Source organism: Oryzias latipes, chromosome 10, assembly GCF_053564925.1.
Source record: "Oryzias latipes strain Hd-rR chromosome 10, Olatipes_Hd-rR_3.1".
NCBI classification, from domain to species: domain Eukaryota; kingdom Metazoa; phylum Chordata; class Actinopteri; order Beloniformes; family Adrianichthyidae; genus Oryzias; species Oryzias latipes.
In genome coordinates this window covers 7,139,186-7,152,881 of record NC_136246.1, presented here as the reverse complement: position 1 = coordinate 7,152,881, position 13,696 = coordinate 7,139,186, and the positions used below count along the sequence as shown (strand labels likewise).

The following is a 13,696-nucleotide window of genomic DNA, read 5'->3' as shown; positions in this document are numbered from 1 at the left end:
GAGATGAGACAGGGATGAAAGTGAAGAAAAGACATTGATGACGGTGATGATAACACACTGATGAAAGGGGAGATGAAATGCTGAATAGGTGGAGATGTAACACTGGTGAAGGAGTTATACTAAATAAAGTGCAGATGAGGCTTTAACCAAGGTAAGGAGAAGACACTACTGTAGTAACGATGAAACACTGATGAGGAATTTGTTTAGACTTGAATGATTATGGGGATGAGAGAAGGTGGAGATGAGGCATTAATTCAGATGGGGATGAGACAATCCAGAAACTGCAACTGAGACATTGATGTGGAGGTGAAGATGAGAGGAAGATGAGGATGGAGATAAGATGTGGATGAAAGGGGGTGTGTGAAACTGGTTAGGGTGGATGTATGGCACTAATGACGATGGAGATAAGACATAATTGAAAATGGAGATAAGAGAATGCAGAGAGTAGGAATTAGACAACAACGAAGGTGGAGGTGTTTAAAGACCTCCACCTGGTGACAGTCTAGTTCAGTGTTTTTCAACCAGTGTGCCATGGCACACTAGTTTGCCGTGGGAGATGGTCAAGTGTGCCGTGGGAAATTGCCCTCATTAACTGATCTAAAAGCAATTACCATCTCCAGGATTTCAGCTCTGTGTTCATCCAAACAGGCCCTAATAAAACACTGAGTAGTTAGGAGTATAAAAGATCAGAAAATTATTTTTCTTTGTGTTTATTTAATTCTATTAAAGACAGTTTGATAAGAATGACGGTACCGCGATTTCGCTGCGAATTTAGCTTTTTGCGGCACAGTCCCGCCCCTTTAACTGTCTCCGCCAATCATTCTTGAAGGCTTAATCCCATGTCAGCAGTCTGACCAATCAGAAGTGGTTAAAGTCTTAACTTCCTTGTTCCAATTTAGCTCAAAAAGTCTCTCAGTTCCAACAAAAATACCAGCTAAAGCTCGTGTTTAGCGGTGTAGCTTTCCACAGAATCCGGTGTCAGACCGTGGAACAACTGAACAAAACAATGAAGCTCAGAGACGCGAGTCTGTCTGCCCTTTTGAGGCAGTTTTCACACTACATCTCCCATGATGCATTGGCTTAAAGCGTACAATGAGTCGTCCTTGTTAAACGTCTTGAAGCCACAACAAACACAAATCAAACAGTTTTCATATTTTCTAACTTAACTTTTATTTCATCTTTTAGAAAAAACAGCTGCAACGTCCTGCTTTTTCTGCCACAATTATCACAAAAATGCACGTGAGATTGCGCGCGCGGGGGGGGGGGGGGGGGGGGGGGGGGTTGCTGTAGATCAATACAGACTATGAGTTTCTGCTTTTTCTTTGGATGCTGGTGTGCCGCGAGATTTTTGTCAAGGTTAAAGTGTGCCGTGGCTCAAGAAAGGTTGAAAAACACTGGTCTAGGTGTTCACCATTGATATAGTTGAAGATGAAACAAGGAGAAAGGTGGAGATGAGTCAATGATGAAAGTGGAGGTTTTACAGTGATGAAGGTGGAGATAAGACGCTAATGAAGTTGAAGATGACACACTGTTGAATGTGGATGTGTGTCAATGATGAGACAATGCAGATAGTAGATATGTGACTCTGGTAAAGGATAAGAGAAAGCACTGATGAGGATGGAGAAAAGACAATGATGAAGGTAGAAGTATGACAGTGTTGAAGGTGGAGATGTGACCCTAGCAAAGGGAAATTCATAACCCTTTTGTAAATAGGCAAAGATGATCAAAGGTTTTTACATACGTAAAGGTAAAATTACACGGAGTTACACGGAGTTGCACGGAGTTGAGTCATAATAAAGGTGGAGGTCAAACTAATGTACTGTGGGTGAAAGTATGACAGTGAAAGTAAACTTATGACAGCAATGAAGGTGGAGGCATGACACATTTCTAACTGTACAGGTTTAGAAGTTTGTCTATAGTCAGTCACACTAGTTCAAAGTCAAAATCTTTTTGTAGTTAGAAGTGGACACTCCCGTACAAAGGTAGATGCAGCAAAGGTTAAGAGACACTTCTGACCTGCAGGTGTCATCGCGGCGACAGAAGCTCTGCTGGTGGAGGCAGTTTGGCTGCACGCCGTCCGCGACCTGATAAGAGCAGGAGGGTACGATGGTCTTCCTTCTTCGCTCACCACACAGAGCATTGGTGCAGGGGCAGAACAGCAACCCCATGCTGTACTCCTCGGGCACCCGCTCTAGGAAGCGCCGCAGGAACCGATGGCACTTATTTTGGTTGCATCGGTTGGTGCCGGAGTGAGGCTTGGTGCATGCCAGAACATACTCAGATCGCAGAGAACCACACTTCTCAAAGAGACCACAATCCTGCGCCGCCTTGAGGCACTGGTTTTCCCCGTCCAGCTGCAAGGATGAAGCTGGGGTGGGGGAAGGGGGGTGGAGGTTTAGGATAGGTAGAGTGCTGAGCCAGGAAAGATCAAGTATAACTCCTAAAATGACACTTTTAGATACAGGATAGTTCTAAAATACTCAGAACCCACTGAAGTATCAAGTAATCAGATTAGTTCACAAAGTTAAATATAATGAACACACAAATCCACTTTTTCTTAATACATTTAATTTAAAATTACAGGATTTGGTAGATTTTAAAACTTCCCAAATTATGTGTAAGGCATCAATAAATTATCTGCCAACTAACATTCAATCTTTGTTTCAAAACAGAGATGCTGTTAATAAATATAAATTGAGAGCAACCAACAAATTCTATCAACCTAAAATAAGGACAACCTTAAAATCGATTTGTATCTCAGTAAAGGGTGTCACACTCTGGAACAATTTATCCGACGACATGAAAACTTGTAAAAATCTTGTTCATTTTAAAGGTATATTTAAAAGATATACAATGAATGTGTCCCAAGATGCAATGAATCACTGAGGAGTATCTGTATTCTCTCGGACTATGGAAGGATCATTAAAATAGTTGTTGATTTGTTTTGGTCTTGTTTCTTTTTTCAGCTGAGGCATCTTGTTTCCTCCTTCTTTTTTTATAGGGGGTTTTTGTGTTTGGTCAGAGTTTTTGGGCGTGTCTGTCTGTCGTCGTCAGGTGTTTCTAGAATGTTAGCGTTATTATGTCAAATGTTTAATTTTGTTGTTATGAGTGTTGTTGATTGGGGTTTGGATTTTTATAAGCATTTGCTTCTCCATTCTCCTTTCAAATCCTATTTTCCAAGTCGTGTGTTGACCTTTTTTTTCAGGTAAATGTTAATTTGACTTGAAATAAACTTGTTACACAATAAAAAAAAAGTCACGCGACTGTAAACTGCAAAGACAAAACCACACAGATCAAGATCTGCTTCAGAAAACCAACTCACACCTAACTAACTAACACCAATATTCTGAATGCAAGCAGCGTCACTTCCTACTTCTCACACTGAGAATAAACACTCAATACCTCTTCCATCAACAGTGGAAAAAATGCCATCAGAAGCAACATTGGAAGGAAATTCTGGCAAGGAACATGTCACTCCAGCACAGATAATCAGAATCTTTTATTGTCATTATGCAGTGCACAACGAAATTATTTCCGGCAGCTCTTTTCAATAAACTTGTTAATAACCAATAACCAAACTTGTTACAACAGCAGGAGTTGTCTACAACAGTGATCTCCAATCGGGATGGACGATACATCAGTACCAGTATCAGTATAGGTAATATTAAAAAATCTACAGATGTTCTTCTGACTGTTTTCAGAAACACTTTTTTTTTTAATGCAAACTTGTTCCCAATAGATTGGGAAGCTTATGATCAGTCATAGTCAGTAATTGATTGTTTTTAAGTAAATGTTATTTGGTAACGCTTCCTTTTACAGTACAGTACTTACAGTGTACTTAATTGGTATTTACATGGTACTTATAGTGTAACTACTGGGTACTTTCAGGGTACTTACATGGTACTTTTTATGGAATTTACTGGGTACTTACAATGTGTTTACATGGTACTTTCTATGGGACTTTACTGGGTACTTACATGGTACTTTTTGTGTCTACTCTGTACTTACATGGTACTTACTGTGTATTTATATGGTACTATTTGGTTCATACACATGTGGTACATACTGGGTATTTATAATATTCTTACTGGGTATTTACATGTTGTGCAAAGGTGTCTTTTATGGTACTTACCACATGTAAGAACAAATAAAGTACCTTGACCTTTAGGTCTGCACTCGCTGCATGTTTCATGGTATTTACCATGAATTTACCACAGAAACTACCCCTTAAGTACACTGAAACTGTAACTGTAAAAGAAAGTCAGCCCTATTTCCACTCAACTACATGGTACTTTTATTACTAAATACCGGGTATGTTCACTTGAATATTACTTGGTACATACCCCTTAAGTACAATGAAACTGTAACTGTAAAAGAAAGTCAGCCCTATTTCCACTCAACTACATGGTACTTTCAGTAGTAAATGCTGGGTATGTTCACTTGAATATTACTTGGTACTTACCCCTTAAGTACAATGAAACTGTAACTGTAAAAGAAAGTCAGCCCTATTTCCACTCTATTACATGGTACTTTCAGTAGTAAATGCTGGGTATGTACACGTATTACCATCCCGTACAGTGTACATACACACTTGGTCTTCTGACCTCACCACATGAGACAATGCTAACCTGTTGGTAAGGGTAAAGTAACTACATTGTAAAAACATGTTCTGGCCTGATTACTTCTTGTAACATGAGGCAAGTTTAAAGAGAAACAAGACAGCAGTGAAAACAACAATCTTTAATATGATACATGTCTGCAGCATACAAAGTGTCATCACAATAAAATAGGTTTTAAGTACAAAACAGTGCAAAGGAGAATTCTAAAAAACACATTATTGGCCTGAGGGTCGTGCTTTTTGTCCATCCAAATTCTTTCAGCAGAGTTTGGTAACGGTGCAGGACTTCTTCAGGGTTTGTAACTGCAAGAAAATTCACAATATGAGCTCAAGTGAACATAAAAAGCAGAACGACTTTGATGAAGTACAAAATATATTTTACTTATTTAATCATTTCTGTAATGAGTTTGATAAATCTCTATGATTTTTTTATCGCTTTGACTGTAATGCTTGAAATTAATCAATTATCATCATTTATGAACATGACAATAAATTATTCACAACTTTATATTTTAGTTACATAAACAAGAACAACAAAAAAGAAATCAAAGAAAAAAAATCAAAATTGCCATAAAAAAATCTAATTTGTTTAGACAAAGAATGACAAAAGCAATGTTTTAATTGGCAATTGCTGTGTGTATTTCTTCTTTATAAATTTTATTCGCACCTACTATTTGCATTAGCATGAAAAACATTGCAGTGTAAAAGAAAAGGAAAAAAGAAATAAATAGGCAATTTCAAATTCAACACAGTTATTCACAAAAATATGTTTTAATTTTCAAACAGTTACACTCACTGTGTTGGGTGGTATTGTTGTCTCTATCATATTTGAAAATAAATAAATAAATAAAAATAAAATAAAAACGGCGAAAGAAAAGAAAATGGGGAAAAGGCAGTTAAACTCTTCATTAATGTAAATAATATGTCCACTTGGTGGATTTAACTTACTTTAGCTTACTCTCCTGTGGATTCGTCTGGAATGTCTTCTTCACCATAGCTGATCTAAAGCGGTAAAAAGACGGAAGTACGTCATCATTATTTTAAATAAACGCCTTTCTCTGATTTTCCCAGAAAGACGTGCTCTCAGTCAAACGAGCACAGAACAACAGACTTTATCATTTAGGCTACGTGTTTGTTTTACAGGTGCCTCTCTCCTGGTAAGTAACAAAAATGTTTGTAGATTTTCATTACAAACTTTGAAAATGTATACATGAAATAACTGAAATTATTGGAGTAAGGTAGACATGCTCTTACGTCACGTTTCAAACACAGAGATAGTGGCTTGAAATCACGAGGTTAGCTTCTTTATAAAGTTTGATCAGTTTAAATATTTGCATGTAATTTATCCAATATTTTAAAAAAACAAAAACACTGGCTTACCTGCCAGATGAAGAGAAATTCAAACTGTTGCGCACTGTTTGCACGTTCACTTTGGGGGTAGTTGTGCTGCATTCAAGTGCGCTGGGAATTTGCAACGTTACTTGCCCCGACCTAGTTAACAAAAACACACACTCGGGGTGTTTTTAGTATTAAAAGTAAATATTTAGCCTTGTTGTTTTACATATTTTCCTGACATTATATAATATATATTAAAACAAGTTCATTTTTAGAACAATATTTAAAAAAAAGTTAAGTTTTGAATAATTTATTATCATGTTTTTAAATGAGGATAATTGATTAATTTCAAGCATTACAGTCAAAGCGATAAAAAAATCATAGAGATTTATCAAACTCATTACAGAAATGATTAAATAAGTAAAATATATTTTGTACTTCATCAAAGTCGTTCTGCTTTTTATGTTCACTTGAGCTCATATTGTGAATTTTCTTGCAGTTACAAACCCTGAAGAAGTCCTGCACCGTTACCAAACTCTGCTGAAAGAATTTGGATGGACAAAAAGCACGACCCTCAGGCCAATAATGTGTTTTTTAGAATTCTCCTTTGCACTGTTTTGTACTTAAAACCTATTTCATTGTGATGACACTTTGTATGCTGCAGACATGTATCATATTAAAGATTGTTGTTTTCACTGCTGTCTTGTTTCTCTTTAAACTTGCCTCATGTTACAAGAAGTAATCAGGCCAGAATATGTTTTTAGAATGTAGTTACTTTACCCTTACCAACAGGTTAGCATTGTCTCATTTGGTGAGGTCCGAAGACCAAGTGTGTATGTACACTGTACGGGAAGGTAATACGTGTACATACCCAGCATTTACTACTGAAAGTACCATGTAATAGAGTGGAAATAGGGCTGACTTTCTTTTACAGTTACAGTTTCATTGTACTTAAGGGGTAAGTACCAAGTAATATTCTAGTGAACATACCCGGTATTTAGTAATGAAAGTACCATGTAGCTGAGTGGAAATAGGGCTGACTTTCTTTTACAGTTACAGTTTCAGTGTACTTAAGGGGTAGTTTCTGTGGTAAATTCATGGTAAATACCATGAAACATGCAGCGAGTGCAGACCTAAAGGTCAAAGTACTTTATTTGTACTTACCTTGTTCTTACATGTGGTAAGTACCATAAAAGACACCTTTGCACAACATGTAAATACCCAGTAAGAATATTATAAATACCCAGTATGTACCACATAGGTATGAACCAAATAGTACCATATAAATACACAGTATGTACCATGTAAGTACAGAGTAGACACAAAAGTACCATGTAAGTACCTAGTAAAGTCCCATAGAAAGTACCATGTAAACACACTGTAAGTACCCAGTAAATTCCATAAAAAGTACCATGAAAGTACCCTGAAAGTACCCAGTAGTTACACTATAAGTACCATGTAAATACCACTTAAGTACACTGTAAGTACTGTACTGTAAAAGGAAGCGTTACCGTTTATTTTTTATAGGGATACATGTTCCTAATATATCCTTGGCAATGGTAAATAATGGCAACGGTTTGCAATTATGTATATTATTCAGTAAATGGTCTGAATGGTAAAAGATAGATTTATATGAAAGTTTTAAAGATATACTTGTTCCTATGAGATCCTTTGCTGTTGCCAATATTTTCAAAGTCCGGTCCAAACAGGGCCGACGTTTACGTTTAATATTTTTAAGTTTCCAGTTTCTAAAAACTTAATTTTTTATTTCAATGCCAAAACAATTGTAGTAGGTTTAGGGGATGTCATCTAGACTTGGTTCTAACTTTAATAACCAAGTCCAGATGACATCCCCTAAACCTACTACAATGGAACCAAGCTGGATGAATGAGAGTCTTCATAGAAATGCCAAAACAAGAAATTCTGCTTAAAAAATCTGAAAACATTAGTAAATATTTTTTTAACAGATGAGACAAATTAAATGAAACAAAGTTGCTGATTTGTAAAAGTTGTTCCTGATTTGTAAATCATAGAGCAACATTATGTTTTTTTTATAGAACTCTATTCAACACTAAGAACTCAACCCCGTTTCAGATCATCCTTCAGGGCAAAAGGATGTACCCTTTTTTTATTGTTACTTTTTGCATAAATCCTGATTAACTGTGAATTTCTTTCACACAAAGGAACATTTTCTGTATTAAAGTTTCTTAACACATGCCTGCCTAATTCCCTCTTGCTGTTGGAAAATTCATAAATGTCTCTTTAACAAAGAATTTAGACTTTGTGATGAAGATGAAGAGTGTCAAAGTGGAAGGTAACAAACAGACGCTATCTGCGGCTGGGTAGCTCGGTTGGTAAGGTGAGAGGTTACCATGCAGGAATGGTAATGGATAATGGGTCAATTACCATATCAATGGCGAGCAATTAACATCACCCAGTGAGGGTCCTTAGGCAAGACCCTTAACGCTACTGCCTCCCAAGCGCGGTTAGGCTGCAGCTCACCCCTCCCCCAGGGGATGGGTCAAATCCGGAGAAGAATTTCCCCATTGTGGGATATATAAAGTATCAACTATTATTATTATTATTGTTATCTTTAGAGTGTCTGACTTTTAACGTTTGATGGGTAAATAAAGCAAAATAAAATGACACAATGAAACTGGTATTTTCTAAACATAATTATAAACGCAGTCATAAAAGTCATGCATTACACATCTGGGCCTTCAGTAGTGCTATGTCTGAATCACTCAACCCCTCATTAAACGAGCTTTGCATTGCATATTGAAATGTCCTGTAGCCACAATAAATGTATGTAAATAAACTGAATAAACAAAACAGTAAACAAATCTCATTATGCAACTACATCCAGCAAAAAACATTGAAAACAACCACAAAAATATGAAATATTATTTATTATTATTTTAATCATTTCACTCATCGAAAAATTGAATATTTGAAGACAAAATCCATCCTCCTCTCTTTCCTCAAAAACAGTCCATCACCCTGTCATGTAGATCATCGTCTTCAGTTCCATCAAGAAGTCCTTTTCTATTCCATCAAGGCCAGTGCTGAGAGTCTGTCCAGTTGTGTTTCTGCGTAGGTTTGAATTAGCTTTAGAGGCGAAAATGTCCGCTGAACAGACGCAGTGGACACAGGGACGGTCAGCACCAAACACACAAATCTGTACGGCTGCTTCATGATTCACTCAGATTTTTCTGATGAAGGAAGTCAAGAAGATCAGAGGGAGATTTTCCTGCTAAATCCTCCATGGTGTGCATTACAGTAATCTCTGTTTTCAACTGAGACAGATCAAAAAGTTCTCTGTGGCTCTGTGTCAAACTGGACAAGGCTGCATGTGACTTCCTGAAACTTCTGTCCAATCAGAAGATCTGAATACTGTGATGTTGCTTAAGCCTGCTAGAAGGCCCTGCTGACACCACCTCTAAATCTGATTGTTGAAAGAAATGAATGACCGACATTGATTTCGCATTACTGGCCTACAGAACGGAGAGTATGTATGGACAAAATATAATCAACACATAATCCAGATATATTTCTTAGGCCTCCAGAGAAGGCCTCAAAGGCCTTGACTGCCCCTTAACTGAATAAGCGTCAATCCACCACGACTGCGTCTTTATTATTGGCGTGTGTGAAACATTCAAGAATCAGTCGCCGTGTATTAGGCACAGTGGCTTCTGGTACGTGAGAACAATACTGTCTCAATAAATCTTTATTTGGAGGAAAACTCCTGTTTTTCTGTAAACAGCAGCTTTATTTTTCTTTGAGGTTGAAGACTCTTCTTTGGTTTCATCCCTGGCTCTTTTTTCCCCAAAGAAACTTTCCAAATACATTTACTTGTTTGGTTTTTATTTGCATTTCAGCTTTGGGGTTTTAACTTAGCAATCAGAGCAGCTGCTTAAAGTCATGTGACGCATCAAGACAGTCAGAGGTGGTGAACAGAATCCGGTAGTTTTCCAAAATTAAACTTCCTTCAGTATCAGAAAAAATAAATTAACTAGAAAATAATCTAAGTTAGCGTTTGTTGTTGTTTTTTTCTGCCTGGTACCAAGTGGCATACAGACCGGTACAGTGTGCCACAGGATAACTGTTATGATTTTTTGCTCAATTACTATGGAGTGAACAATTCTTAGCCGAGATTCTCTGACGACAGATACTCAAGACTAAAAGAAAATTATACAGTTTATACTAAAAAATGGTATTAAGACGTTTAGCAGTAAGCAAGATGCATATAGCAAGGACTCTTGACTGACATTTACAAAATATGTAAAAGGTTTAAGGACAATTTTTAAGGACAGCTGGGATTTGAACCATCGCCATCATCAACAGTGTGTTATGATCAGAGTGGAGCAGGGGGCGTGGCTGACCTTCTCCCTGCTGCCTCTCTTCACTGCACACCTGATTCTCATCTCATCACCATCTCTTTAAAAGCCTGCACCTTTCTCTTTCTCTTTGCCAGATGATTACTATTCAGTAGCTCTTAGCACCTGTCCCGTATGTCGGTCTAGCTCTGTGAATTCAGCATCCTGTGTGATTTAGTTTTTGTTCCTGAGGAATAAATTGTCCACCTGCCCTCGGCTTCAGTCTCTGCTTTGGGATCCTTCCACTCAACTTAACACAGTGAGAGCTATCTTCTCATAGTACTAACTTCTACACCTCCATGCAGCCCGCTTTGATGCTAAGTTCTATGTATAATTTAATATAATTGCAATATCATGATATGCATTGATTTGGGAGGATGTTTCTATGTAGGCAAAAACTTTAGACACAGGATATGGATAAAATGTCCACAGGTAAACAAAACTGATCAACAAGGATTTGCTTGATGAAAAGTTGAAAAAGCATTAGGTTAGTAATGATTATTGATTCATCTTTGTGGATACTGAATTTATCCTGAAATTATTCTTCTGTTAAAGAACATAGTTTAACTTAGTGTTTGTTATAGGTGTGTAACAATAAAAATATTGATAGAACACACTCACACCTTTGGGCAATTTAGTCATCAATTTACCTGTGAAGCACATTTTGGGACCGTGGGAAGAAGTCAGAGTGCTTAATCTTTACTAATAATGAAATGAATGAGTGAGTGAATGAAGAGATTTCTAAAACATTCAATTCAATTCAATTCAATTAAATTCAATTCAATTTTATATGTATATCCCAAATTCACAACAACAGTCGTCTCAGTGGGCTTTGTTAGTCTTTTGTAAGGTAAACGTACAATCAAAAAGGATCATACATGCATAGAATTCAATAGGATAATACTAAAACTTTAACTGAACAGACTAAACTAAACTGCCATCCCTGCCCTTAGACCCTCCTTCGCATGAACATGAATTTTTCATCTGTTATTTTAAAAATGGCAGTTTCCTAACTCAATGAAAATAGCAAAAGTTATTATATCTTACAAACCTAGAAAAGAGCACAACTTTAAAAGTTGTAGTCCTGTTTCTTAACTACCACACTATTTTAAAATCTTTGAAAACCCTTTTAATAAGAGAATAGAAACAATAAAACAAATAAATGAGAATAAAACTTTCTCTGAAAGTCAATATAGTTTTAGATTTCTGAACTGAGCCCTGTAACAGACTGGCAAACTCCTCAGGATGGACCCGCCTTAGCCCAACAGATCTGGGTTGACTCCAGCAACCCTGTGCCCTGAAAGGGATTCAGCGGGTCTAGAAGCTGAAAGGTTGGATGTTTTATCGAATGACAAGTCTGGCTATAAATGAACTGATAGAGGTAATTACTAGTGCCAGGAATAAAATAAATATACACAGTGGATTCTGTTCAACTCAATATTTTAGCTTTGGGGTCAGAGGATGTTTTAAAAATATACGTCAATTTGTGAAGCTTGTTAATAAATTAAAAGTAAAATATTTCAATTTTGTATGCGGCATCCCTTGGTGGCTACGTTTAGATTCTAACCTCTTCATATTTTACGTCAATGATGTATGTAAGATATATGGTGTTTAGAAATGTATGTTGTACTATAAAGTACTGCATAAGTACATAAAGTACTGTATTTCTTGTATTTCCAGAAACTTTTTGACTTGATTACTCTAGAAAACTTAAGTGATATAAACAGTCTTTTCATTTGTGTAAGACAAAAGGTATGCAGTGCGGGTGACTACAAACAAACTACACCAGAGCAGACAGCACTTAGGAGGAAAAGACTAGACGTGTAAACTTCTCCGTACTCTCCTTAAGGCTTTTGTGGTGTTTGTGATGTTCTTTTTTAGGTGTCGCAGGAGACTTCTCCGGAGTCAAAGGGTTAAACAATCAATCAATAAATTAGTGGCCCAGCTTCTGCTAAGAGGAAGAGGACTGATTTGCATTTTTCCCTGAGAAGGTTCCAGCTGGTTTCAATAAATCTGAAATAAACTTGTCCTGGAATAACTGAAGTAAACAAAGTTGGCTAAGGTAACTTACCTGCAACCAATGAGGCTAACCGAGAGTCAGTCAATGTGTCATCATATGGAGAAACTTCTGGCTCTTCATTCCCTGCAGGACAGAAAAGTTGAATCTGAGAACAGGAGGAAGAGTTAAGGCTCCTCCTCTGAGATGCTTTCCTTCAGGAGTTTGTTGCTAAGAATTTTTGGGTTAGAATCTTTAAGTGCCCTGCAACAGACTAGCGACCTGTCCAGGGTGTCCCCTGCCTTTGCCCTCAAGTGGCCGGGATAGACTCCGGCAGCCCCGTGACCCCGAAAGGGAATAAACGGAATAAGATGAATGAATGAATCTTTAAGTGAGATATCATGACTTGTAAAACTGTCAGACATTTTGGTCTTGCGGTTACAGTTTTTGTATCATCTCTCATCTATTGAGCTCATCACTAACTGACACACACACATCCACAAAGTTGGTTTTGTCTGGTCACTTTGACTTGATAACAGCTCTCACAACTATCACCATCACAGAAAGCATCCTACTCGGTGTATATGTATAAAGTGAGAGAAAAGGGAGGATGTATAGCAGGTTAGGGTGATCAATGACAAAGATGGAAATGTTTTGACAGGTTCCACAAGTGTGATGGACAGATAGAAAGAGAACTTTAAAGAGTTAATGGAGAAAAATGTTACAAAACACAGAGTAAGGGAAGATGTGAAGCAGGAAATAGCAAAGATAAGTGAGTAAGACGAGGAAGAGGATGGAGGGGAAACAGTTAGTACTGACAAAATGCCTTTGGAGATCTTGGAGAATAAGAGGATGTCTAAGGAACAGAGAAGTGTTGTGATGTCCATTTCTAAGAAGAAGGGATATGTGTAGAGTTGTAAAAACTACAAAGTAATAAAGCTGACAAGTGATACAAGAAAGTTATGGGGAAGAGTATAGTGGAAGCTAGTGGTCAGAAGTGAACATTTCTGAGAGAACAATTCACTCTGAGGATAATTCAGGAGAGGTACAAAGATGTGAGATGAGCTGCATTGGATCTTTGTAGATCCAGAGAAAGTCTATGGCAAGATACATTGAGAGGATCTGTGGAAGCCTGGAGTGAGTGGAGGAAGGTTACAACTGTGGGGTGTGACTAAAGTGTGTCAACAACAATGAAAGGAAAGGTGTAGAAGACTGTGCTGAGAGCAGCCATGTTGTTGGTTTAGAGCAGGGGTGCCAAAATCCAGGCCCAGAGGGCCGCCTGATTGAGGTGGTCCTACATGGTTTTCAATCGTCCTGCCATTGAACCTCCTCATTGGCTAAACACATCTGATCCAGGTTATTAGCAGCAGA

General features: G+C 37.5%; 1 protein-coding gene and 2 long non-coding RNA genes across 3 annotated transcripts in view; 1 reads left to right on the top strand and 2 right to left on the bottom strand.

Moving 5' to 3' along the window:
• gfra3 (GDNF family receptor alpha 3) overlaps nucleotides 1-13,696 on the bottom strand; it is a 49,766-nt gene that overhangs the window by 10,751 nt on the left and 25,319 nt on the right. The window contains exons 3-4 of the mRNA XM_023959549.2: nucleotides 12,401-12,472; nucleotides 2,017-2,368 (exon numbers count right to left, since the gene is read on the bottom strand). Of these exons, the coding sequence (XP_023815317.1) occupies nucleotides 2,017-2,368; nucleotides 12,401-12,472 (424 nt within the window). The remainder of the gene's footprint in view (nucleotides 1-2,016; nucleotides 2,369-12,400; nucleotides 12,473-13,696) is intronic.
• LOC144994843 (uncharacterized) lies at nucleotides 4,725-6,031 on the bottom strand. Its single transcript, XR_013658489.1, has 3 exons — nucleotides 5,999-6,031; nucleotides 5,567-5,620; nucleotides 4,725-4,921 (listed from the first exon to the last, which is right to left on the bottom strand). It is a non-coding gene; the product is annotated as an uncharacterized LOC144994843 (long non-coding RNA).
• LOC144994844 (uncharacterized) lies at nucleotides 5,671-6,648 on the top strand. Its single transcript, XR_013658490.1, has 2 exons — nucleotides 5,671-5,775; nucleotides 6,453-6,648. It is a non-coding gene; the product is annotated as an uncharacterized LOC144994844 (long non-coding RNA).